Raw genomic sequence first — 25,913 nt, 5'->3', positions numbered from 1 at the left:
TATATATATATATATATATATATATATATATATATATATATATATATTGCCAGCAGTATAAGCTCTCAATCGACAAAGCTTAATTCTGGGCCATTGGGGGAGGAATAGCTCAGTGGTTTGAGCATTGGCCTGCTAAACCCAGGGTTGTCAGTTCAATCCTTGAGGGGGCCATTTAGGGAACTGGAGTAAAAATCTGTCTGGGGATTGGTCCTGCTTTGAGCAGGGGGTTGGACTAGATGATCTCCTGAGGTCCCTTCCAACCCTGATATTCTGTGATTCTATGATTGTTCCCAAAGTTGATCTAGCATTTGTTTATTGTTCAGGAAGTAATTTTTTTCCTATCCTGAAAGATTCCTTGCAAAACCAAAGAGATGTATTTTTTTATTTTTCCTATCCACATCTGACTCTATAGTCATTCCTTCTGCTTAGCTAGAGTCCTGGTTTCTATATCTTACTGAACGTAATACTCTTCCAGAGAACCCTCCCTTCAGAGTTCTTAGAATCATGTCCTGCAAGTCTTGATATCTTCTAATTAATTCTGATACCTAAGAGGATTCCATCCATTTTCCCACCATAGCTGTTGGTGTCCTCATACTGGCTTCCTGAGCCTTCTAGCTAAAGTCCTAGAGAAGGAGGGAACAACTCTGCTAAATATAGTTTTATGGCTCTTTCTTACTTCAGGGACAAACTTTCTGGGGAGTTTTTTAATCGGGTTCTTAAGGACTAAACAAGAATGAGAACTATGTGCTTTCCGCTTAATAAAATCCTCAAGTCTCCATCTCTGACATAACTTCAGATTATGCACTGTTTTCTATAAACTGATCAGAAAATAAAATTATTAATCCCTAGCAGAAGAGGCATGACAGCAAGAGGTAGGGGACAGGAAGCCCAGTTCCCATTTCTCCAAGACCTATGACTGTGTGGAGAACCTGAAAAGTCTACAGATTAGGAGTCATCCTTTTTATTTAAAGCACATATGGACAAGTGTCACAAGTGGTTAAGATACCCATGTAATCCACAAAGAAGATGGCTATCCCTTCTCAGCGTCTGTTACTTTGTTATACTTTTTCACTGCTGCTGGCAAGAGAGACAGTAGTTCTAAAGACTGTTCAGGACCTTCTGGCAACAGGTGCCAAGACTTGTGCACTCACATAAGCAATGCTGGTTTAGTTATTCTATTTATTTCATTGTGAGCAATGACTCCAAAGAAGAGTGGCATATTCTGAACCTCATATATAGTTCAAGATGGAATCCCACCCAGTCAGTGATCCTTCCCATAGCCCTGAAAAACGCTCTGACTTCTATTGACGTGTTGAATGTCTAGCTGTATATCCCCATTACTTCTTGGAACTAATGGTACTTTCATTTTTACTTCAGAAGAGTTGACCTCCGATATTTTGCTCTCCACATCAGTCTTTCCTCTGTGCCATAAGTCTTTAAGAAGCCATTGGTTGTAATGACAGCACACCTGTGGAAGCATAGACTAGCAGTTCATATCTACATAGATTTTGTCTAGACCAGGACATTTAAAGAATAAATATTTTCCTGCTTTTATTGAAAAGGTTAGCCTGCCTCCAGGTCCAATATCTAGACACATCTTGATAGAATCATCCTGTTAGAGGAAAGTCAAGCAAACTACCTGGGTTCAAATCTCCAATACTGTCTGCTTCTCCTGGGAGTAGATGCAGCTAGTTGGACCCTGTCTTGAAGTGATACATTAGCCTCACTTCCACTTCTGGACTCTCAAGATTAAATCAGGAACAGCTGCAGTTAATCATACTTGGACCCAGACTAATTAATAAGTAGTCATCTTAAGGTCAGAGTTTAATGCTCCCGTCTCCCTAAAGGAACTTGCCTAGGCAAATTCTGATGAGTGGTTTTGACCAGAGATGTGAATCTTTCCAGTTAGGAACATGTGGCTGGGGGGAGGGCAGGATAGAGGATGGTAGTCTTATTTTGGAGCCTGTAGATCAGGGGTAGGCAACCTATGGTACGTGTGCCGAAGGCGGCACGCGAGCTGATTTTCAGTGGCACACTCACTGCCCGGGTCCTGGCCATTGGTCCGGGGGCTCTGCATTTTAATTTATTTTTAAATGAAGCTTCTTAAACATTTTAAAAACCTTATTTACTTTACATACAACAATAGTTTAGTTATATATTTTAGACTTATAGAAAGAGACCTTCTAAAAACATTAAAATGTATTACTGGCACGCGAAACCTTAAATTAGAGTGAATAAATAAAGACTCGGCACACCACTTCTGAAAGGTTGCCGACCCCTGCTCTAGATGCTAGTAAAATAACAAAATAATAAGTTGGTCTAATGGAAGTGGTCTCACTTAGAATCCAGCTCCATTAAATGTTTAAAAGATTAGAGCTTATTGAAGTCTTTGTTTCCCCTGTGGGGAATTCTGCCAGGAAAGATCTCCTACTCTGGACAGACAACTTCATTGTTGTAGTTTATTTGAGTCAGCAAACCAAGTGTTCCTGGAGTCCCTCCTGCTATTTCACTGGACATAAAGAAATCTGGTGGCAATTGAAACCCATTGCTTTGCAGGAAATGTAAATCAGTTTGCAAGTGGCCTAAGCCAGGTATGATGTCCTTTTGAAGAGTATGGAATCTCTTCCTTTATATGTTCCAGGACATAGAGGCTACATGGTGACTCCCATCCTTGTTCACATTCTTCAGGTTGGTTTGGACTTTCAGGTTGGACTTTCCATACATTTCATGAGGCAGCAAATCTTGGCCCTCACAGAATACCCATTTATTATGGGTTTGCAGCTCCTTACAAAAACTTCTTTCGGGTACAGCTATGGATTAAACCTCTCGTTAGACCCTTTATTTGTACCTGTCAGTTTAATCCGGGCTGGCAAACTCTCTGTAGTTGGCCACTCCAGCATATCAAATTCTATAAACTGTTTCCTAAAGACAAGGTGGCTCTTCACTCTCTGCCCTTTTTTGTTTATAGGTGTCCTACCACTTTTCATCAAAATCAAGTGGTGGTTCCCCCTCTTTTTCTGCCATTGTTATGGAGAATTGCCTTCATTCCCTGGATGTCAGGAGGGCCTTGAATTTCCATATCAGTAGGACCCAGGATTTGAGGGTCAGTGAATGCTTTTGTTTTTTGTGTAGGTTCTAAGAAGGGTCACAATACTTATAGAAATGATTAGTCAGATGGATTAGAACGTGTTTCTGGTGCATATGTTTTACAAGAGCCCACCTGCGGACACATTCATGTAGAGTGAATTCCTTATGGGATGCATTCCCTTAGACACATTCAGGCAATGAGAGGGCAAAATTTGCATATGACACACAATTATTGAGGCAAATCCAAAGAAGACACTGCAGAACTTCAGAAGCTATGTGAATGGTCAACATGATGAAAAATTGAATTCAGTGTCAATAAATGCAAAGTAATGCACATAGCATGGAAAGCTTAGCACTACTTATATACCTTACAGGGTTCTAAATTAACAGTATCGATTGAAGACAAAGTATCTGGTCATCTTTGTGGACAGCTCAGTGAAAACCTCTGCTCAATGAGCAACTGCAGTTAAAAAAGCAAATCACATTAGGATGCATAAGGAGTGGGATGGAGAGTAATACAGAAAATATTACAACGCTAATATATAAATTAATGATTATTCTCATCTGGATAACTGTGTTTAGTACTGGTCACTCCATCTCAAAAAGACTATTACAGAATTATGGGGTTCAGAGAAAGGCAACAAGAATGAGTTAGGGAAATGGAAAAAACTTTCATGAAAAGAAATTGAAAAGAGCGGGATTGTTTACCTGAGAAAAGAGACATGTAATAAGGATCAGGACAAAAGTATACAAAATAATTAGTGGTATTGTGAAGGTATGTGGGGAGTGTCTGTTCTCCCTTAATATGTAATACAAGACAATAAAATAGAAGGGTAACAAAACTGATAATTTTTCACACACGTAATTAGACTGTGGAACTTACTGCTTCAAGAAGATGTTGATGCAAGATTCAGAGGGAATGGATATTTGTATGGATAACAAGAATATCCAGGGTTACAATTAATGAAAAAGATTGAAGTAATTTAAAATTTCATGCTTCCTAGCACAAGCCAATCTGTAACTATTAGGGGTTCAGATGAGACTTTGATAAGCACCAGTTTATCTCATATGTGTCTGCTGCAGGGCTGCTTGCACCTTCATGTGAGGCATCTGGTGCTGGCTACCGTCAGAGACAGTATACTAGCTTAGATGGCCAACGGGTGTGATCCAGTATGGTAATTCCTATGCCTCTTAATGAAGAGAGAAAGTGTTGCTTTGGAAGAGGACTTCAAACTGGCAGTTTGGTTTCACATGCATGCCCTTTCTGTGCATTATAGAATTAGATAGCTATCTACTCCGAGTGCTCCTTTTGGTAGCATTCTCTTTGACTTTGTTCTTGAAAAGTAATTCCCCCATGTTGTGGAAATGGGATTGCTATAGACTAAGCTGGTTTACTCAAAGAATAGATACTTTTTCTTACCCAGAAATGGTTGTATTCTTATGAAACCAGCTCAGTCCACAATGACCAAACTTTCAGTGGAGTTGTTTCTGTGTTCATTCTAAAACTAGTACCTGCCCCTTTTCTGAAAGGTATTGTGTTTAGGACAGTGTTATTTGCAGAATGCCACCTCATTTTGGCTTTTTTTTGGTTTTATATAAATGTTCCCTGTTGATTCTAATGGAGCTCTTCTTTAACCTGATAACTTATGCTTTCACCAAGGCACACATCTTCTGTCTTATTTGTAACTACTCTAATTAGTGCTATGGCAATGGCTAGTAGTGTGCTCAGGAGGAACTTGGGGACACATACATTATGTTCTAAATTCCTGCACTTTCCATTGGTTGCTTATGTCTATACAACCGTGATGTGAGTGAAAACTCGTTAAATTGTAAACTGAGCTGGTTTCATCAAACAAATACCATTTACTGGTAAGAACATTTTTCTAAGCTGGTGAGGAATGTCTTCCAGATACTTAAAAAATACCATACCCAGTCTGAGAAATAAATCACTTTTCAAAACCACCTTTTCTATGGGATCCATGATGGTTCCTACATAGTTGGAGCATGTGCAAACAGGAAAGTGAATGAATTTTAAATGTTGTTAGTTTATGATCCTTTTAAAACACAGAAGTGGGGAAAACTTGTTTGTCAAAAGTAAAAGGATAAAAATATCAAGGAAGGGGAACTTTAGAGCTTTTAGGATAATAAAACTGTTTTTAAAAATTACTCCGTTCAATCTTGTTACCGTTTCCTTTTTAATAAATGTTTTAATAATTATAGCTAAAATAGAAAAAATGAAATCAAACACACTATACTTTCTAGAAATTGTTCATTGAATAAATGATATATCCTTCATAGATTTCCTGTTCTTGGGCTTAAGCCTTGGGCGTGTCTGTCTCAGAGTTAACTAGCAAAGGTCAAAATTATTTAGGAGTTTTGGCTGAGGTCCTCATTCCCACTATGAGTTATTCTTTTAAATATATACGGTCTCTTAATTCTCAGAGAGAGCCCGATCCTATAGCATGCTGAGCACTCTAAACTCCTATTCTTTCAGTGGGAGTTGACGATGCTTAGCATCTGAAGGGAGGCACTCAACGTTACAAGATCAAGTCCAAAGAAAGCATAAAAGTAAATGGCAACTCAGCACAGCTTTAAGTATAGGATTAAAAGGAACTTGACAGTATCTATTTAAAGTTGTTAGCACTTCCATTGAAACTCCAAAGATAGATAATACACATGAAAAGCACTATATAAGAGCTATTTGTTGTTACACCTCTACCTCGATATAATGTGACCCGATATAACACGAATTCGGATATAACGTGGTAAAGCAGTGCTCCGGGGGAGGTGTGTGGGGGGCGTGTGGCTGCGCACTCTGGTGGATCAAAGCAAGTTCAATATAATGTGGTTTCACCTATAACGCGGAAAGATTTTTTGGCTCCCGAGGACAGCGTTATATCGAGGTAGAGGTGTATATTAAAAATGCTTCAAAGAAACAGTGTTGGTCCTTAGAATATTCTGTGTGTGTATAAGTTTCCCTGCTCAGTGAGTATTGTGGATAGAAAATTCAGGATTAAAGAGCTATTGCTGTCATGTGGACTACTAGCAAATACCTTTCAATTATGTGGAATTCTTAAGAGACAGATTATGTGTTCATTCACATTCTTTACTAAGAAAGAATCAGAGGAGAAAAAAGTTGTCCACAGAAATCTTTAGCTTTTTTATTATTGTGACTTTGTCTTTACAGATATTTTTTTATGTTAAAGTTCTTTTGATTGTCAGTACACTTTCTAAAACAAGGTTAAAAGATACTTTAAACTGCCCCCTTTTTTTTTTTTTTTTAGTATACTTCTTGACGAAGAAGGACATATCAAATTGACAGGTAAGTAAAAATAAATTCCAGTTTATGAAAAGTTTTTAATTCATAAGTTGTCTGAATGTTTTTTAAAGGAATATAGTAAAATCTGAATTTTTTTCTTTTGCATTGCAAGTAATTTTGGTGAACAAATGGTGGTATTTAACATGGACTAAATGAAGTGGTATTATTTAAATAAGAAATATGGTTTAAAAAATAAAAGTAATGATATGACCATTAATGTGACTTTTTTCATAGTTTTATAGCTTTTGTGTTAGTTATATTTGTATGCTTAGAAATTCTTAGCCAGTAGGAACATTTCATTTCAGATCGTATTTTTTCCAGATTTTGGCTTAAGCAAAGAGTCCATCGATCACGAAAAGAAAGCATATTCCTTCTGTGGGACAGTAGAATATATGGCACCAGAGGTAGTTAATCGACGAGGCCACACACAGAGTGCAGACTGGTGGTCTTTTGGTGTTTTAATGGTAGGTTTCTGGTGAATGGAAATCATAGCAAAAGGTGGGTTATGACTGACTTAACCCAGTCACATGAAGTTATTAGTAATTAGCACTACTGTTCAGTTTGGATCAACGGCATGGACCAGATTTCATCACATCACAGATATCATTCCACCTTTTTTCTTTTGCTTGAATGGAATATTGTGTTCCTATGACTGTTCTTAATTGAGACTGATAGAAAAATTTAAGTGTTCAGAAAAGCTTGCTTTTCAAAAGTGAAAAATATTTTCCATATGGATTCAAATTTTGAAACTTTGAATTCAATCACAGAAAAAGTAGTTTTTAGAAGTAAAATTTTCTGATCACCTTTGACATCTCAGTTTCAAACTAACAGGGAATAATGAAAGCTGCTTTATTTGCACAGAGAGAGAATTTACAATTGCACTGAGTTGATTAGACTTTCAGCTGTAAAAAATAAGTTCCATTAAATTGACAAAATTTTACCAGACTGGGATTTTTTAAAATATTTATAACAAATGCAGGTATTTTTGAAAAGGAAAAAAGGATTATGTTTGAAAGTTTAGGAATACCAAATACAATTCTATACTTTAAAAATCATTGTATGATTTTTTTTAACGTTAAGATCAAATGATGATGTTTCTAAAAATGAAAGATGTTTTATCTTTTGATGCTTCTGCAATACCTGTATAATTATGACAGCACAGTCTCTCTGTGTGCCTTATGATCTGATAAGGAGATTCTTTATTATTAGATCTGAAAACACACCTATCACCTTTTGAATGTTTAAAATGCTGTTGTGGTATGGAAAATGACTATGTAAAAAAGGCACCTGATCACTAAAGAGATCTTACATTTGTGTTTTGTCAGAGTCATATCTGCAGACTTGACTAACAAGAATACATTTTCACTACTTCTTCTAGCACTGCGCAGCGCATACTCAGTGAGGGTGATCTGTATTCTTTTCTGGCTTTGGCATCGTCAGAAAAATACTAAGATTCTGCAATCAGATTGTAATTTAGTATTGATGGAAATGAGCTAGAAAGAACATAACTTGAGTTTTAGATCCCAGATTGAGTTTGCAGAGCTGGTAACTAAAATAATAATAATAAAAAAAGTCTTTTATGTTTGAACTGAATATGTTAAAATTGGAAACCATGAAGAGTCAATAAACATGGCTGAATGTCATTTTTAGAGTCCAATTGTACTTTTCTTAAAAATACTTTGGCTGTTGATTTGCAGGAGGGTGAATTTAGAAGTTTAACACTTAAAAAATTGACAAACTTCCATAGTACTTGAAATAAAGTGTATCTTTCCATAAAATATTTGTTTTTGTAGCCTGTATCTCTGATGCCTTAGGTTAATTTAGCTCAGAACATGAGCTATCCAAATGGATGTTATTTTGCTTATTTTGAGGAACCCAGTGCAAGAAGTCTTCCTGGTTACTTCAGCCTCTACCCAGTATAGCTAAAATCTGTTTGTTCAGTAGCTTCTTTTGGTAAAAGAACTGTTTTGGTAAAACAGTTCTTACTAACCAATTAATAAAACAAATTGCTCCTTAGTTCCTGCAGTCCCTTATGTAGATGGTAGGCCAGGCGTGCAGTACTTGGAATTCTATTTAAAACTGTAGAGGAGATGGATGATCTCACCAATAACTGTAATTTTTCACATCATGTCATTTCTTTCACCAGTGCATGTTTATTTTCACTTTGCATCAGTTACAAGAAGCAGTCACATGGAGGAAAAGTGTGTGTGTGCATGCACTTGCGTGTACACACCTACCAAAGATAGTGTGTATGTGTGCTAGACACGGTAATTATCAAAATTTAACATTTTTAGGGTGGGATTTTCAAAAGTGTTCAGCATTGGCTGAAGTATGCTCCCATTGAAGTCAAGGTATTTGGGATTGACTTCAGTAATAGCTGAATAAGGCCAATCCTGAACATTTTTGAAAATCCTATTCGTAAAGTATTCTGGGTCCCATGTAGTCTTTGGGGGAGGAGGACTGAGAGATCTTAGATGAAGATCTATGGAAATGACATATATGAACTCCAATTACAAGAGGATAACTCTTAGTTTTGTGTAGTTTTTTGTTGATGGGAACTTATACATTTTATGAAATATCTCATAAATAGAATCTCACTAATTCATATAAAGTGAGACTTCTGTATTTGCAAACTGTGCAGATTAAAAGTAAGTAAATAAACCTCAAAATAATTATACTGTGCAATACAATTTACTTTGTTCTTTTAGTTTCATAAGTGTAGGTAGTTGAATTTTAATTATTATGTATTTCATAGTACACAATTGAATGTACAGAGTAATTTTTAAAAAATAAAGTCTTGATAAGATTAGACCTTTCTCCAGCACACCTTGCCAAGAAGTGTGGTAAGATTATCAGATTTGTAGTTCAGCAAAGTGAGAAGTGAAATTATACTATATTAGCATTATATTAAATAGAAAAAAACGGTTAGTTGAACAATTTGTTTCTAAAGTCAGGAAATGCAAAATTCCAGGCTCCAACTGCTATGTTAAGTTGGCAGCATCTCATATCTCTGTATGTTTTATGAAATAATTTTTATAAAAAGCTAGCTACAGTAACTCCTCACTTAAAGTCATCCCGGTTAACATTGTTTTGTTATGTTGCTGATCAATTAGGGAACATGCTCCTTTAAAGTTGTATAATGCTCCCTTCTAATATCGTTTGGCAGCCGCCTGCTTTGTCCACTGCTTGCAGGAAGAACAGCCCGCTGGAGCTAGCTGGTGGGGGCTTTTAATCAGGATGGACTGACAGTCCCCCTATCAGCTCCCTGCTCCCCTAAGTTCCCTGTGCTGCAGCTGCCCAGCAGGCTATCAGTTGCTGGCATTGAGCTGTCCCTCCCCCACTGCCATGTGCTGCTCCTACCCTCTGCCTTGGAGCTGCTCCCAGAGACTCCTGCTTGCTGTACAAGGGGAGGGGGAAGTGGGGGGCTAATGTCAGGGTGTCCCCCTTCCCCCTGCTCCTGCACCCCGCTTACCCCGTTTCCATAGAGCAAGGGATACACACCACAGGGTTCAGGATGGAGGGAGCTTCCAGGCAGCAGCTGGTCTCAGCAAGCTGATCTAATTAACAAGGCAGTGTACTTTAGACTGGGGTCAGCTACTTAAAGGGGAAATGTGCATCTCTCGCTCTCAGACACAAGGTGTGTGTGTCTGTCTACTGTGCTGTCTCCCCTCCCTCCATGCCTGCTGCCTTGTAGAATGAGGCTACATTAACAACCAGTTAGCCCTTGAGGGCTCAGCCAAATGCTAGTTCATCATTTAGCAGTAAGGCATTCCCTGCAAAATATCCCACCCTCTGACTCCACCACCTCAAACCAGCTTCACAATCATCATAGCTGTGTACCAGTATTAAATTTTGTTTAAAACTTCTACTGTGTGTGTGTGTGTGTGTGTATATACACGTTATATATATCTTTTTTGTCTGGTGAAAAAATTTCCCTGGAACCTAACCCCCTCATTTACATTAAATCTTACGGGGAAATTGGATTCGCTTAGCATCGTTTCGCTTAAAGTCGCATTTTTCAGGAACATAACTACAACGTTAAGTGAGGAGTTACTGTATTTAGGCATGGGTTTTAAGAACTGCATGAGTGCTATTGTACTTGCATATTTTGTATCTGAGACTACTGCAATTGCATATGTAGTCGGGTTATTGTTCACTCAGAATTCCTGATTACAATTTCAAACTTTTGGGCCATAATGAAAAATCAGGAATAGAAGATACTGTGTGTGCAATTACATTAACATAGGTGTTCAAACCTGAACTTTATCATTTCATGACTTGGTGATTTTAAGTGACCAACCATAAAACATCATTAACATATTTTTAAATTAAATTCTCTAGGTTTTATGAAGCAAAAAAACCTTGAAGGCATAAGCACTTAAACTGTCTTACAGTTACGTAAGCACCTACACCACCTCACAACATCTGAAAGATTTAACCTTTTAAACTACCTTGAATATATAGGATGACTTAAACTGCCATGTAGTAGAATAAGTGCTAAAACTGATAATTACATAATTTGACAAGTGTGCATTTACGAAAGTACTTAAGCTACTTCAACTGCTTAAAATGTAGTTTTACTCTGAAAGGTGACAGTAAAAATGGCATTATGTGATACCATATTGTGTTGCAGGTCATATTTGTTCAGATTACAAATAAAAAGATATTTTTCTAGCTGTTAAAAAGAATATAGCTTGTGATGTTATCTCATGAATCATCCAAAGTAAAAAAATGTCTGCCCTCAGTTATACCATGCAACTTTATTGCGTCCGATGAGGCTGCACAGGAGATGAAATTGGCCTGGCAATTGGAGATTAATAAACAATTATTTAAACAATTTATGAACCTGAATAGCAGTACACAGTTAGCTCTACATTGCTTGCAAGAGTAAAAGGTAGTTAACTTTTTTTTTTCAAAGCAGGTATGAACCTGAATACAGAGAGACCAGGTTTGTAGACTAAGAATGTGCCTCATTTATACAGACAAGGTGGGTGAGGCATTTTCTGTTATTGGACCAACTTCTGATGGTGAAAGAGACAAGCTCCACAGAGCTCTTCCTATCTTGTCTCTCTAATATCCTGGGACCAACCAAACCTCTTTTATACAGTCACTTTCAGAATAGAACAGTATTTTAAAAGTGGCGGTTGCCCATTAAAAGGCATTGTAAAATATGTATGCATGTACAATGCAGGTCTTCTAAGTGCAAGTCCTCAGACATTCCCCCATACATATGCAATAACCACTTTTTAATTGTGAATAACTTCATTATCCAACTACTTTTTTAGTAAAGACTATTTACATTGTTTCACCATTATTTAGACATCTGGCAATATTTTTTACCTGGGAAAACTGTATTTTTTGTCCCCTTGAAAAACTCAGATAACTAAAAAAAACAACGAGGCGTCCTTATGGCTCCTTAGAGACTAACAAATTTATTTGGGCATAAGCTTTCGTGGACAAGCTTATACCCAAATACATTTGTTAGTCTCTAAGGTGCCACAAGGACTCCTCGTTGTTTTTGCTGATCTAGACTAACACAGCTACCACTCTGAAACCTGTCAGATAACTAAAGTTATTTTGTTCAAGCTCCCAAAGAAAGTTGTATTTAGGGAAAAAACAAGCATAGAGAATTACAGCTGATGAAAAGGTGATTTTTTTTCAGAAAGTTAGAAGTGTGTGAACACAGAGTAATGATGAAAACTGTTTTGCAACCTTAAGTTCAGTAAGTACTTCCAGATGTTTGCAAAAATTAAAACTTGTAGCACAAGCAGTTGCTTTGCAAAGTCTTAATTGTTGATATGCATGACTTTTAAAAGATTATTCTGTTAAGTAGTTTTATCAAAAATTAGGTTTTGTCCAAGTCTTTTAATGTAATTGATGCAAATTTTACTCTGTACAGTTTGAAATGCTCACGGGTACTCTACCTTTCCAAGGGAAAGACAGAAAAGAAACCATGACTATGATTCTCAAGTGAGTACACTCTTACTTATATGTCTTCTACAGGGATGCCCTCTGGGCTGCAAATCTAATTTCTTCTCCTCCCTCATTTTCCAAGGTATTGGTAAATCCTCACTCCCTATTCCTATTCCACTTTATAAATTCCCTTTTCCACCCACCTAATTTGCCTTTTCCTCCAATCCTTTCCCTTACCAGTTGCAAAGAATTTCATATCATCCTTTTAATCTAATATTTCCCTAATTTATAAAAATATCTTCTCAAGCCCCATCTTCTCCCCAATTTTGTGCCCATGATATTTCATTATCCTCTTCTGCCTTCCTCTTTATTGCACCCTACACATTTCTGACATAACTCCATCTTTTAAGAAAACAGTCTCCCTCATCTTTTCCTGTTTGTTCCCTTCTCCTCCCCCTGCACTTTACACTACCTCCATTGGCAACAATGCTCTCCCCTGGTACCTTCCCCCAGCTTTCCAAAATCTGCATCCACCTTTGACCCTCATGAACTTGCGCTATCTCTAACCTTTTGAGTCATCTTGCTGCCAGTATCCTTGATTGTTTTCAGTATGGGCTTTGGGTTCGCTTTAGCTATAGCATGGAAATTGCTTTCCATCATGTAGTTAATGATCTTATTTCTGCTAACAAAGACTTGCTGTCTCTCCTTGTTCTCCTTGATCTCAGTACAATCTTTGATATTGTGGAGCTCTTCCCCTTCCAGACTTCGTCTTTACTTGTGAAGGAATCTCTGGTTTCTTCATATCAGGGTTGCATTCCTACCTATCAAGCTACTATTTCTGTTTCTCTTTAACTGTTCCGTGCTAAGACCCTTCCGCTGGGGAGTCTCACAAGGCTCAGCTCTCGATCCCTCACTCTGTTTTCCCCCTTTTGCCATTTTATCTCTAACCTCAGTCTTAGCTACCACTTATATCAGGGGTCAGCAACCTTCCGCATGCAGCCCATCAGGTTAATCCGCTGACCCGTGCTGCTTCCTGCAGCTCCCATTGCCGGGAACGGCGAACCGCGGCCACTGGGAGCTGCGGGAGGCCGTGCCTGCGGGCGGTCAATGTAAATAAAATGTCACGTGGCCCACCAGCGGATTACCCTGAAGGGCCACGTGCCGAAGGTTGCCGACCCCTGACTTATATATTGATTCCAAATTGTATCTTTAGACCACTTTACTGACTCTTCCCTGTCCATTGACAGCCTGTTTTGAAAAATTAAATTTATGGTTTCCTCTCAGATTCCTTCAACTAAATATCTTTCAGACAAAGAGGTGCATCAGTAAACATAATCCATCTCTTTTCTTTACCTGTCTGGGTCAGCTCTCCCATTTGCTTCTTTTCTACATGCCATCCTTGGCCTTGAAGTTTCCTTTTCCTTCTGCATCTTACATTTGTAAATCTATTTATCAATTCCAGTTTATGCCACATTGGCTGAAATCCCATTGCTGAAATCCTCATTCATGTCATCATCTTCTGTTAATCTTAATTACTGCTAAATTCTAATGCTCCAAACTCAAGCAGTGCTGCCCATCTCATGTTACTCGTGGGGGAATTCTGTGCCACTGTGCAATGCAGAATTTGCACAGAAATTAATGTTTTTTGTGCAGAATTTATTCCCCCTCCTGCCCCCACAGAAATGGGCTGCAGAGCTGCTGGATACCACTAGGGGGCACTGGACCCAGCGGAGCAGAGCCCAGCTTGCAAGTAGATGACGCTGCCGGGGGCGGGGAAGGGAGCTGGAGGCTACCGGGCAGCTGCAGTTCCCCGCACACCCTAAAGGAAGGAGGCGGTGTGCATGAAACTCCATATAAGCCCGGGACCCAACATCAGGCTGTTTCTCCCTCTGGATCCCTGGGCTCTGGCGGGGGAGGGAGTGTGAGTGTCTGGGCTGGGGAGGGGTACCGCAGCTGGGTTCTGGGAGGTAGGGGGTGCAGGTATCTGGCTGGGGGGCCTGTAGCTGGGCTCTGGTGGGGAGGAGGTGCGTGCAAGTCACCCTGCAGCTAGGCTCTGGGAGGAGGGGTGTGGATGTCTGGCCTGGCCCCCCTGCTGGGCTCTGGGGGGTGGGGAGAGAGAAACAGGAACTGAGTTGTCGTAGGGTTTTCCTTAACTCTACTCCTAGAGGAATTTTTTGTGTCTGTATTGTTACAGACATCAGGCTGGTCTACACTAACACTGTAGGTCGATCTAAGTCACATTAGTTGAGTTACGTAAGTTATGTAACTGAAGTTGACGTAACTTGGGTCGACTTATAGTGGTGTCTACACCATGCTATGTTGATAGGAGACACTCTCCCGTCGACATAGCTTCCGTCTCTTGGGGAGGTAGAGTGCAGACATCAATAGGAAAGCGCTCTCCCATCGACTTAGCGTGTCTTCGCCAGATCCACTTAATTGACACTGCTGCATCTATCGCAGTGGTGCCGACTTAGCTGGTAGTGTAGACTGGCCATATATAGTTGCTGCTATTTATTTTGAAATAAATTGCCAAAATAATTGAAACTGGTGTGATTGTATAGTATTATTTTGTCAAATAAAATATGCAGAATTTTGCAGAATTGTAAAATATTGTGCACAGAGTTTTTTTAATTTTTTTAATGAGAATTCCCCCAGGAGTATCATGTGTACAAGAAGCACAAAACCATACATCATGGCCAGCCTGAGACCATTGTTTCCCCCATAAATCTCAGGAGCCAATTCAAATTTCCCACCTCATTTTTTAAAACTGTGGCTTTGTTTCTGCCTATCTCTCAGACACCACATCTTTACATCCTTTACTCTGCTTATCCACATAGGACTTCTCTCTATCCTTCAGTGCAGTCTTTCTTCAGTTGGTGCAAGAGTCTTCTCTGTACTTTGCCATGTGAAACAGCCTCCCTATGTCTTTCTGACTAATTGACTCTCCAACTATTTTCATATCTCATCTGAGCACACATCTTTTCTCCCTTGCCTATACTGTTATTTTTTTCATCTTCTAGATTTTAATTTCAGCTTTGAAACTATATTGTTTAATTGGGATTATTGTACAAAAATGTGATATAAAATAAAGAAATGTAGTCTCCTCCCCAAATACTCTTAGAACCATTTACAATTTGTGGGAATGGTGTACTAAACACATGTTCCACTGTGCACTGTTTAAGGCACATTACTTCACTACTCCCTCCTCTTCCCCTTAAATTCACACACAATGCACTCTTCCTACAGCACACTTAAATTTGCTTGGGTACTTTGCTTTCAAGACAGGACCAAGAAAGTTTTTTTTTGTTTCTGTTTAAAATTGAGACGTTTTGTCATTTGAAGGAATCATAGTTCGCAGTAATGAGATTAATTTTTTATGCAGCGCTTTTGCATAGGATTTGTCTCCACCCATTAGCAACAGGAGACAAGATTGCTGTCACTCATGCAGCGGTATAACCTAGAAACTCTCCATTGACAGTAGTCATTTTTGCTTTCTGCGGTGGCCAATTGAGGATTTACAGAAGGGTCCTCTGCCATAACAGAAAACAAGCAATGACAGTCCTAGTTGCTGCAATTTAAGGAAAGGGAGTTATGTCCTGCAACTACAGGGCCCTTAGTACAGTTGGATCCACTACTTCCTCTGGTAGATGCAAAAACTCTGGAGTTTCAACTGGATTCTCTCTCTTTATCCATTGAGCTACTTCTCCAGAAGGTCAGTGACGCCTCTGCTTTTAGGCATAGATTTGGTTCTCTCAAAGCAGTCAATCTCCCATCCTGACTTGCCATAGTTAGGGCTGGTCTACACTACAAAATTAGGTCGACTTAATTTAGGTCAACCTACAGCCTTCAATTGGCTATTGCTGTCCACACTACCCTCCTTCTGTCGGTGGTGTGCTTGCACTGACTGAAGGAGGGGCACTGACAGCCGCACAGGGTTCACAGCAGGAGCCCCACTCCCGCCCCAAGGTGACAGTTTGAGCTGTGAACCTGGCATGGGCTCAAGAGCCTACCAGCAGTGAAATTGAAATTCTTGTCAATTTCACAGCTGCCTGCACCTCAAAGCAGCAGCCCAGGCTCACAACTGGAGCCCTGAAATTGACAAGAATATCAATTTCACTGCTGGTAGACTCTGTGCTGTAAAATTGAGCCCCATGCCAGGCTCATAACTTGGGCTGTCACCCCAGGGTAGGGGGTTGGGGCTCCAGCTGTGAGCCCAGCACCAGGATCAGTTTCACAGCAGGGAGTCTACCAGCAGTGAAATTGACATTTTTGTCAATTTCACATCTCCAGCTGCAAGCCCTGCTGCTGCTCTGAGCCAGAGACAGTTGTGAAATTGACAGGAATGACAACCAACAGCTGAAGTAAGTAATGCAGCGTCTATACAGTGTCTGTACAGACGCTGCATCGCCCTAACTACACCGACGTAAGTGCTATACCTCTCGTGGAGATGGAGTCATGTTGGTGTAGCAGGCCACTTACTTCAGTGGAAGCAGCATTCTAGTGTAGACACTGACATGATTATGTTGACGTAAGCTGCCTTACGTTGACCTAATTCTGTAGTGTAGACCAAGCCTCACGTTCTAGTCTTGGATGATTATCTATTTAAAAAGAAATTTTTAATCTTTCAATATAATCCCAACACATCCGGTCTCCTGGTCTGTGGCCTCCAAATAGCTCTCTTGTGCTACAGGGCCACATGGTTGTCCTTCAGCAGCCATCAGGCAGCAGCACCCTGCTCCTTACTGTCTATCGCTCAACTGATGTTCAGCCATGAATGGAAATGATATCTTGTAGAATGAGTGCAGTGAAAGGCACGGCATAGAAACTGCACATGTGAGAATATAACTACTAGAGGTTCATGATCACCAGAGGAGTAGCTGATGATCAGGTGCCATCATCACCAGTCAACTGATCTTTTTCATAATGTGTACTACAATATTGAAGAGCCAATAGAGAAAGAAGAGATTTTTCTCCAACTTCTCCCGCGCAGGAGGAGATGGGAAATTTGGTAACTTACTAAGGACCTGATTAACGGTGTGTGATGAGGTAGTGGGGAGGTGGCACTCTCCTGCAAGTAGCTTGGCTGATGGCACCTCTTGCTCAGAATAGAGGGAAGTTGGATACCCTCTTGTAGTCTGTGTTGTGGATCCTTGTGGAAGTGTAGAGAAATGGAAGAAACTTTGGGATGTGATGGGGAGACAGGTTAAGGGAGGGGGGGAAAGGAAATTGTATCTTTCTTCTTCGAATAGATGTAGACGTGTATTTCAAGTAGGTGTTTGTGCACCCTGCTTGCCAGAGCCTTTTATCTAGCAGTATCCGTAGAGGGGCGGCCCTCGTTCCTTTAGCCCCTCCGTTGGCTATATGAGACAGCACTGCCTCAAACCCCCATTTCCCTCCCACCCCCCAGTTCCTTCTCACTGCCCGTCACCTGGAGTCAGAGCTCTGTGTGGCTATCATTTCATAACTTTGCACTTTGTCCTCTTAGCCTAGTTTTGTTGTATATAGTCAAGTTAGTTAGTGTTAGAGTAAAAGTTTTAGACTATAGTGGTAGTGCTCCCTGGTGATGCCCTCACCAGCATTCAAGCATTGCCCTTCATGTGGAGTGGCAATTCCTAACAGTGACCCCACAGGAGGTGCTCGCTCTGCCTTGGCAAAGTCCACCTGTGCTGTTCAATCTGTAGATCATTTAAAAAGATGACTCAGATGGTATGAGACCTTCCCCTCAAGCAGCACCTGCTTGAACAGGCCCTGAAGCCTGACTCAGTACCAAGGCTTTTCTCAGGCCACAGATCGCCTTCCAGTTCGGAAAGTGCTACTGCCTCCCATTGCAGGTCAGGGGCCTTCAAAGAGGTGCAGGAGTAGTTTTCTGTCATTGGTGCTAAAGAAGAGGTTTCAAAGACCAATTGTGAGCACTCCAAGTCCCGGGGTGACTCTTCTGCCTGCCCTAGGAAGAGTGCAGACCGGCAAGGGGTTGGCTCTGGTGTGTGGAATGGCACAGGTTCCTCTGACCCCCTCCCCCCCCCCTTGGTACAGGGTAGAGAGGGCAGACATCTCCTACCATCGACTCCAGTTCCAGCCTCCAGGTGTCTATTGAGTCCAGTACTGGCAGGAATAATATCCTGTGATGTCAGCAGACCTACTCTACCTTTCAGTCCTGTCTTTGCTGCTGTTCTAAGATTTTGCAAGGCTGGTGCCCACGGTGGACCCTCCCCACCCCAGTTGGAGCATGCCATTGAACTCTCATGCCCTTCGTCACTGCACCAGGAAGCCCCCCTCCTGGGGGTTGGTATGAACACTGTACTGGAACCAGTACAAGGTTTTTCAGTACAGGGTTCTTCCTCCACACCAACGCAATTGACGCTGCAGATGGTTCTGTCAAGGTTGTTGCTGTCCCCTAGGATCAAGGTGCTCTGGTACCAGTGTTTGCACCGGGGCCGACCTTGCCTGCAGCACTGATGTTTCAGCACTGATGGTGCTGACTACATTGGGAGAGCCAATTCTTTGTGTCACAGATGAGTTGGATAGCTTGTTGGCTACCTCCCTCAGAATCGGGGTCCTCTTGCTCTGCTTTGCCGGAGGAAGTCCAAAGGCCATCAGTAGACTAGTACGGCTACCGGGTTGGCATGTGCCCTGTGGCGGGGTTGGAGGCTCCGGGCCTGGCACCTACTGGCCACCAATGCCTTACCCATCCCAGTGGCCCCCTTGGGCTTAGTGGGAAGCTCCTTGCTCTCGGAGGTCTTGCTCATTGTCCAAGTCAAAAGTGAGATCGCCTGCTCATGCTGCATTGGTGGCTGCAGGTCAGGTGCCCACAGTTGCCTACGGCTTCCTGTGATGAATTTCAGGCATTTGTCGCTGAGGGCTGCTTGGTGGCTAAAACGTCTTTGCAACCTGCCCTTGATGTTGCAGACATGTCAGCCAGAGCGATGGCCTCAGATTACTATGAGGAGGGCTGCCTGGCTACAGAACTCGGAGATCATGCTGGATGTCCAGCAAATGATTGAGGACTTGTCCCTTTCGGTGGCCAAATCTTGTTTTCGAACAAGACTGCTGAAACCTTGCATTCCTTTAAGGATTCAAGTGCTACTGTAAGGTGTCTGGGGGTGTACATGCCACCCATGCAGAGATGCCACTACAGGGTGTAACAATAATAGCCATGCAGGATGCAGCATCATATTGTGCAGCCCTCCCCCTAAAACAGTGAGATTACCCCAGGAAGAGGGATAGCTCTGACAAGAGGAAGCATTCGAGCTTGGGGCCTGGCCGGTCTGCGCACCCTCCCTCAGCGCCTGTTAAGCACCAATTTTGACTCGTTGGTCCAGAGTGTTGTTCCAGTTGTTGTTGTTCATCCTTCCTCTTCATTCTCCCATTCCTTTGGAAACAGGCAGGCCTGCTTTTACAATGGGTCTCAATTACTTCCGACAGTTGGGTCCTAGACACTGTCAGATTGGGCTATGCCATCCAGTTTCTCTCCATGCCCCCCTCCCCCATCCTTCCCCATACCTTTTCAGGGTCTCATTTCACAAGACACTGCTCTTTGCTCGCTGCTAGAGTTCGGAGCGGTGGAGGAAGTTCCATGAGAACACCTGGGTCACAGGTTCTCCTCTCAGTATTTCCTGGTACCGAAATAAAAGGGTGGAATGAGGCCCATCCTCGACCTCTGATGACTCAACAAATTCATGAAATACATAAGGTTCCGCATGGTCATTCCTTTCAGTTATCCTCCCTGCTTTGTCTCAGAATGACTGATTAGCTGCTCTGGACATTCAAGACGCTTACTTCCATGTGGCCATTCTACTGAGCCACAGGAAGTTTCTTTACTTCACGGTAGGGGACTGCCACTTTCAGAACAATATTCTACCATTTGGTGCCTCCTCTTCTCTGAGTCTTCACCAAATGCATGGCGGTGGTCATGGTGTACGTCAGGAGGATGGGAATCTATATCTTCCCCTATCTCGACAACCGGTTGCTGAAGAGCAGCTCCAGAAAGGAGGTTCTCACCCACATCAATACTACACTATGTTTACTCAACCGTTTGTGACTCATTCTAAACACCGTGAAGTCGACCTTGGCTCCCATTCAGCAAATAGAATTAATTGGGGCCCTATTAGATTCAATGAAGTGAATGGTGCTCTGGCTGACTGACCACTTCCAGGCCATTTGACAGCTGCGCCTCTGTTTGCAATCACAACCATCCACAACGGTTGCATTTGGGCCACGTGTTCCCTTGCACCTAGGTGGTACAACTCTCCAGGTTGCATCTTCGCTGTCTTCAGATGTGACTCAGGATGGCTTACCTCCCCTGCCCTGCATTCTTTGGACAGGTTGGTTCTCCTTCCTCCATCAGTCCTGGAGTCCTTGCACTGGTGGGAGTCCCTATGCAATGTGTGCCAAGGGGTCCCCTTCACTCGGCCTTCTTTAACCAAGTCAGTAGTTACCAACATGTCCCTTCTGGATTAGGGAGCGCATCTAAAGTCTTCAAGGGTGCAGGGCCTGTGGTTGGAACAGGAAACCTTGCTCCACATCAGCGTGCTGGAGCTTAGGGTCATCCACAATGGACATAACATGCCTTCCGGGACCGCAGCAAGCATTCAGTCGTTCACATACTCACCAACAATACTGCCATGGTGTACTATGTGAATAAACAAGGGAGAGCCCACTCCAGATCATTCTGCCTATAGGCAATCAACCTGTGCAATTCTGCATCAAAGAGGACATCACCCTGATAGCTGTCCACTTACCAGGAGTCCAGAATCGCCTCACAGATCATGTCAGGTTTTTCTCCCCGAGCCATAAATGGTCCCTGAAGTTAGAGACCCCACATTGTGAAAACCATCCAAAGGACAGCTCCACAATCACCTCTTTGTGATGAGGGAAAATAGGAAGTATCATCTATTCTGCTCTCGGAAGGAGCTCAGCTCAGGCTCCCTCTCTGACGCTTTCCTTTGCAACTGGCAGTTCATGGTGCTGTACGCATTCCCTCCTATCCTGATCATTCTCCAGGTCATCACCAAGCCCAAGGCAGATCGAACCAGGCTTATCCTGATTGCCCTGACATGGCCAAAGCAGTGCTGGTTCTCACCTGTCAGTTCAGCCTCCCATGCTGCTGCTACTTCTCCTTCCTGACCTCACACATGACTGCGGCTGCACTCTGCATCCAGCGATCAGCTCCCTGCACCTTACGGAGTGGCTGCTGCATAACTGAACAAAGAGTAAGAGCACTGCTCGAGGCTGTCCAACAGGTCCTATTTAACAGTAAGAAGCCTTCCACTAGAACGGCCTACTTGGCAAAGTAGAAGAGGTTTTCTGTGTGGTCCTTGGTCTGTGGGACCCATCCAGTGGAGAGTTCTATCCAGGACATCTTGGATTACCTGTTACACCTTCAGAAATTTGACTTAGCACTCAGTTCTCTCAGAGTATACTTGGCAGCAATATTGGCATTTCATCCACCTATCTAAGGGAAATCCACTTTCTCCAATGCAGTGGTGATGAGATTTCTGAAAGGAGTTCTCTCCCTGCATCCTCCAGTCCAAGAGCCAGTCCCCTTGTGGGACCTGAACATGGTCTTAGCAGCTCTAATGGAGACTCCATTCGAGCCCCTTGCTTCCTGACCACTGCCCCTCTTGTCTCATAAAACTGCATTCTTGATCGCCATTACCTGTGCCAGGAGGGGGTGTGAGTTACAAGCCTTGATGGCTGGGCCTCCTTACAGTTCTCCAAGGACAAGGTTACACTCCGGCCACATCTGAAACTTGTATCCAAGATGGTCTCTGTTTCATTTGAACCAAGCTGTGTACTTGTCTGTATTTTTCCCTAAGCCGCATTCCTCCCTGGAGGAACAATGCTTCCATATGTTAGATGATAGACGCTGTCTAGCCCAGTGGTTCTCAACCTTTTTACCATTGTGGGACACATCCAATACTACCTGTATGGCCCTGAGAATGTCACATGGGCCGCAGCTCTGTTCTGATTGGGCCACAGGTTGAGAATCACTGGTCTAGCTTTTTTTGAACAGGACTGAACAGTTTCATGCTTCGTGTCGCCTGTTCCTATCATATGCGGACCCCATGAAGGGTCAAGCAGTCTCTGTGCAGACCATCTCTAGATGGATAACATCTTGTATCAAGACTGCATATGAGATAGTGTCGGCTACACCGCCGCAGCAGATATGTGCACGTTCAATGAGAGCGCAGGCAATGGTGACATTCCTCAATGACATTTCCATATTGGACATTTGTAGGGTGGCCACATAGTCATCCATACATACATTTATGGACCATTACGTGATCTCTGCTTCTTCCAGAGCAGACGCTAATGTCAGTAACCTCCGAAACCCGCCTACAGATGGAAATACTGCTCGCTAGTCACCTACTTGGAATACACATCTGCATCTACTCAAAGAAAAGAAACAGTTACTTACTGTATCTATGGTTCTTTGAGATGTGATGCAGACATGTATTCCATGACCCACCCTCGATCCCCTCTGCATCAGTCTTCCCCTGGACATTTGGTACAAAGGAACTGAGGGGGGTCTTGCAGCACTGCCTCATATAGCCAGGGGAGGGGCTAAAGGCATGAGGTCCAAGCACCACCCCTCTACAGGTACTACTAGGCAAAAGTCTCCAATGAGCAGGGCGCATACTCACCTATTTGGAATACACATCTGCATCACATCTCGAAGAACCATAGTTACAGTAGGTAACTGATCCCAGTCTCTTTCACCATGCCCATCACCACAGTATCTGATGAAAGAGGAGGGTAGAGATTGAGATGTGATAGATGTGTGCGCACCATTATATGGGAGAAGAAAGGTAGTGTGAGGAACTTGGGATAGTGTGAGAAAATAAAAATACAGGAAAGTGAAAACCAAAAACCCAGAAGGAGGACAAGAAGAGATGCAAGAAATAAGTTGACTTGAAATGGGGTAATAAATCCCCCCCCAAAATTCCCAGGTCTGTGTTGTGTCAGGAAAATTACCATAAGAGGTCATGGGGGCAGGAAGGATGACTCTAAAATAGAGGGCTAAATACTATTTGTCTTCACATCTTTCCCTTTACTGTCATGTATTCCAGTTTTTCATTTTGAAAATGAGGCAGGACTTGACAAACTGGTGAAATGAGGGGAAAAGAATTAGACACGTACATGACAAATGGTCTCTTTCCAAACTCTGATCATTGTGGGTATTAGACATCCACTATTATACCAGATACTGCTTTTTCTTACCACCTACTTGTCTGCCTCTTTGCCGTGAGGGGAGCATTCAGTGTTTTTCTAATGGTCTCAGGATATGTCCTACTTGTGTCTTCTAACTCAGCAGTTCCTGCCTGCAGTACTACATGGATATTGAAATTGCATCCCAAATTTTGGCCATTTTCTTAGATCAAACTTCCTCCCAAGACTGCTTTTCTCTTTGTCAAGGAGACTGGCTTACTTGCCATAGACTGGTAACAGTTGACTACAAAAAAACAACTAATTGTAAGCCTTTTCATCAACACCTACTTTCCTTCCTACTACCTCGGCCTCTTATGTTCCTGGTCCAGTACTTGAAATATTACACTCCTGGAATAGGGACGTTTGAGATTATATGTCTACATGATTGACAGCACTTTATTTTGTTTCTGATGTCTGAAGCCAAATTATCAATGGTGTTAACTTGCCTGATGTGGTTAGAGTGAAGGACTAGAAAAAAAGTAAATAGTTGATTCTTGCCTAAAAGCATGTGTATGCTATTAATGTGTTTTTGTTGTATAGAGCCAAACTTGGAATGCCCCAATTTTTAAGTCCTGAAGCACAGAGTCTTCTCCGAATGCTCTTCAAACGAAACCCTGCAAACAGATTAGGTAAAATACTCATACAAAAATAATTATTTCAGCTATTAGTTCTTCACAGTAAATAAACTATTATTCACAGCCTTTTTTCTTTTTTTATAATAGGGGCAGGTCCAGATGGAGTTGAAGAAATTAAGAGGCATTTCTTTTTCTCCACAATAGACTGGAATGTGAGTAGTTTAGTAAATGAGCTTCTTTATAAGGAAATTATAATTGTTATAATTATTTTTAATTCACTTTCACTGCTGCCTTCTCTTTAGAAATTATACAGAAGAGAAATTCATCCACCTTTTAAACCTGCAACTGGCAGGCCGGAGGATACATTTTATTTTGATCCTGAATTTACAGCAAAAACACCGAAAGGTGAGAGAATAATTAACTGTAATTTAAGTATTCAAAAGTAGAAGAAACTTTCAGTCATTTTAATTTTCATAAATTGTCTTCTATCTGGTTAGATTTGACTGACTACATTATATGAAAGATTTTATATAAGCCTGTAGGTGATATGAACGGCAGTTCATTACTTGTGCATTTGTATATTGAGGATGCAAAAATACTTTGTGTAATTAACAATCTCCAAACTGGTTTATAGTGTAAAATTCTTTTCCAGTGTTAAAACTATGATTTTATGCTCATTTTTATTCAGTGCATATTAGGAATTCTGATTACTTACTGCTTTGGGATTTTTTGAATAAATTGGCAAGAAGTCTTCTTGAAGACATTTGTTCTGTTTTTCAGATTCACCTGGTATTCCACCTAGTGCTAATGCACATCAGCTTTTTCGGGGATTCAGTTTCGTTGCTATTGCATCAGATGATGAAAGCCAGGCAATGCAGACAGTTGGGGTTCATTCAATTGTTCAGGTGAGTGCAATTACTTAAGAATAAACATAATGAATGAAAACAAATTATTTAAAAATGAGTTGTCCTTTGTATAAAATAAGATGTAGCTTTGTCATGCCTTTCGTAAACAAGATACCTGAAAACACTTTATAATAATTAGACTGATATTAATAGTACTGTAAGACTGGGGTTTATCCTCTGTTGTTCTTCGTGAAGTGTCATGAAAACTTCATCAACTAAAGACAAGAAAAATACACCTCAAATTATTTTATCCAAAGAACAGCACCTTGACAGTGCAGAACCTACTGCTTCTATACGTTGGGTGTGATCAGGCATGGGTTTTGATCCCTAAAAAGCAAGCATTTTAGTATCAAAGCCATAATGACTGCTCAAATATCTGAATAATCCAGGTTTAACATTTTGAAAACGTTTTACATTTTCTTTATAAAGTCAATCTTTATTAAAAAAAAAAATTGCATGTAGATCATTTTCCTCTGTGTTATAGGATAAACATTGGGTTCATACTATGCAGGAAACCCCCTCTGAAATATGACTTGAAACTGGAATGTAGAGATGGTTTGGATTGCCATTTATTTTAAATCCTGTAAATTATGAGTATAGAGATGATCCCTGCCCTTCCTCCCTCTGCACACACGCACGCGCGCACACACACAGTTAAAAAATATATATATATATATATATATATATATATATATAATATAAAGAATTATGCCAGTCTAAAATACTTCTTGAACACTTTACATGTTGTCTGACAACTAACCCAGTGTGTCAGTGTGCACAGGAACTTTTGGTTTCCTGGTAGAATTGGGAGAACTGATTAAACACAGACTCTCTCACATTAATGATTGTGACGTTATTACTTCTGAAAGTAGTTCACTTGGCCTTTTAGCTGAAAAATGCTTGCTG

At 41.3% G+C, this 25,913-nt stretch overlaps 1 protein-coding gene across 2 annotated transcripts in view; it reads left to right on the top strand.

Annotated features, from left to right (window-relative positions):
- Positions 1-25,913, top strand: part of LOC112105114 (ribosomal protein S6 kinase alpha-3) — a 129,040-nt gene that overhangs the window by 71,742 nt on the left and 31,385 nt on the right. For both annotated transcript variants that reach the window (XM_024197777.2, XM_029910797.1), the window contains 7 exons: positions 6,372-6,409; positions 6,728-6,870; positions 12,306-12,376; positions 24,068-24,156; positions 24,250-24,314; positions 24,405-24,507; positions 24,883-25,007. In XM_024197777.2, coding sequence (XP_024053545.1) covers positions 6,372-6,409; positions 6,728-6,870; positions 12,306-12,376; positions 24,068-24,156; positions 24,250-24,314; positions 24,405-24,507; positions 24,883-25,007 — 634 coding nt within the window. The remainder of the gene's footprint in view (positions 1-6,371; positions 6,410-6,727; positions 6,871-12,305; positions 12,377-24,067; positions 24,157-24,249; positions 24,315-24,404; positions 24,508-24,882; positions 25,008-25,913) is intronic.

Source organism: Terrapene carolina, unplaced genomic scaffold, assembly GCF_002925995.2.
Source record: "Terrapene carolina triunguis isolate 2854851 unplaced genomic scaffold, T_m_triunguis-2.0 Scaffold22, whole genome shotgun sequence".
Classification (NCBI taxonomy): Eukaryota; Metazoa; Chordata; order Testudines; family Emydidae; genus Terrapene; species Terrapene triunguis.
The sequence above is the reverse complement of the archived record's forward strand: the minus strand, read 5'-3'. Positions and strand labels throughout refer to the sequence as shown.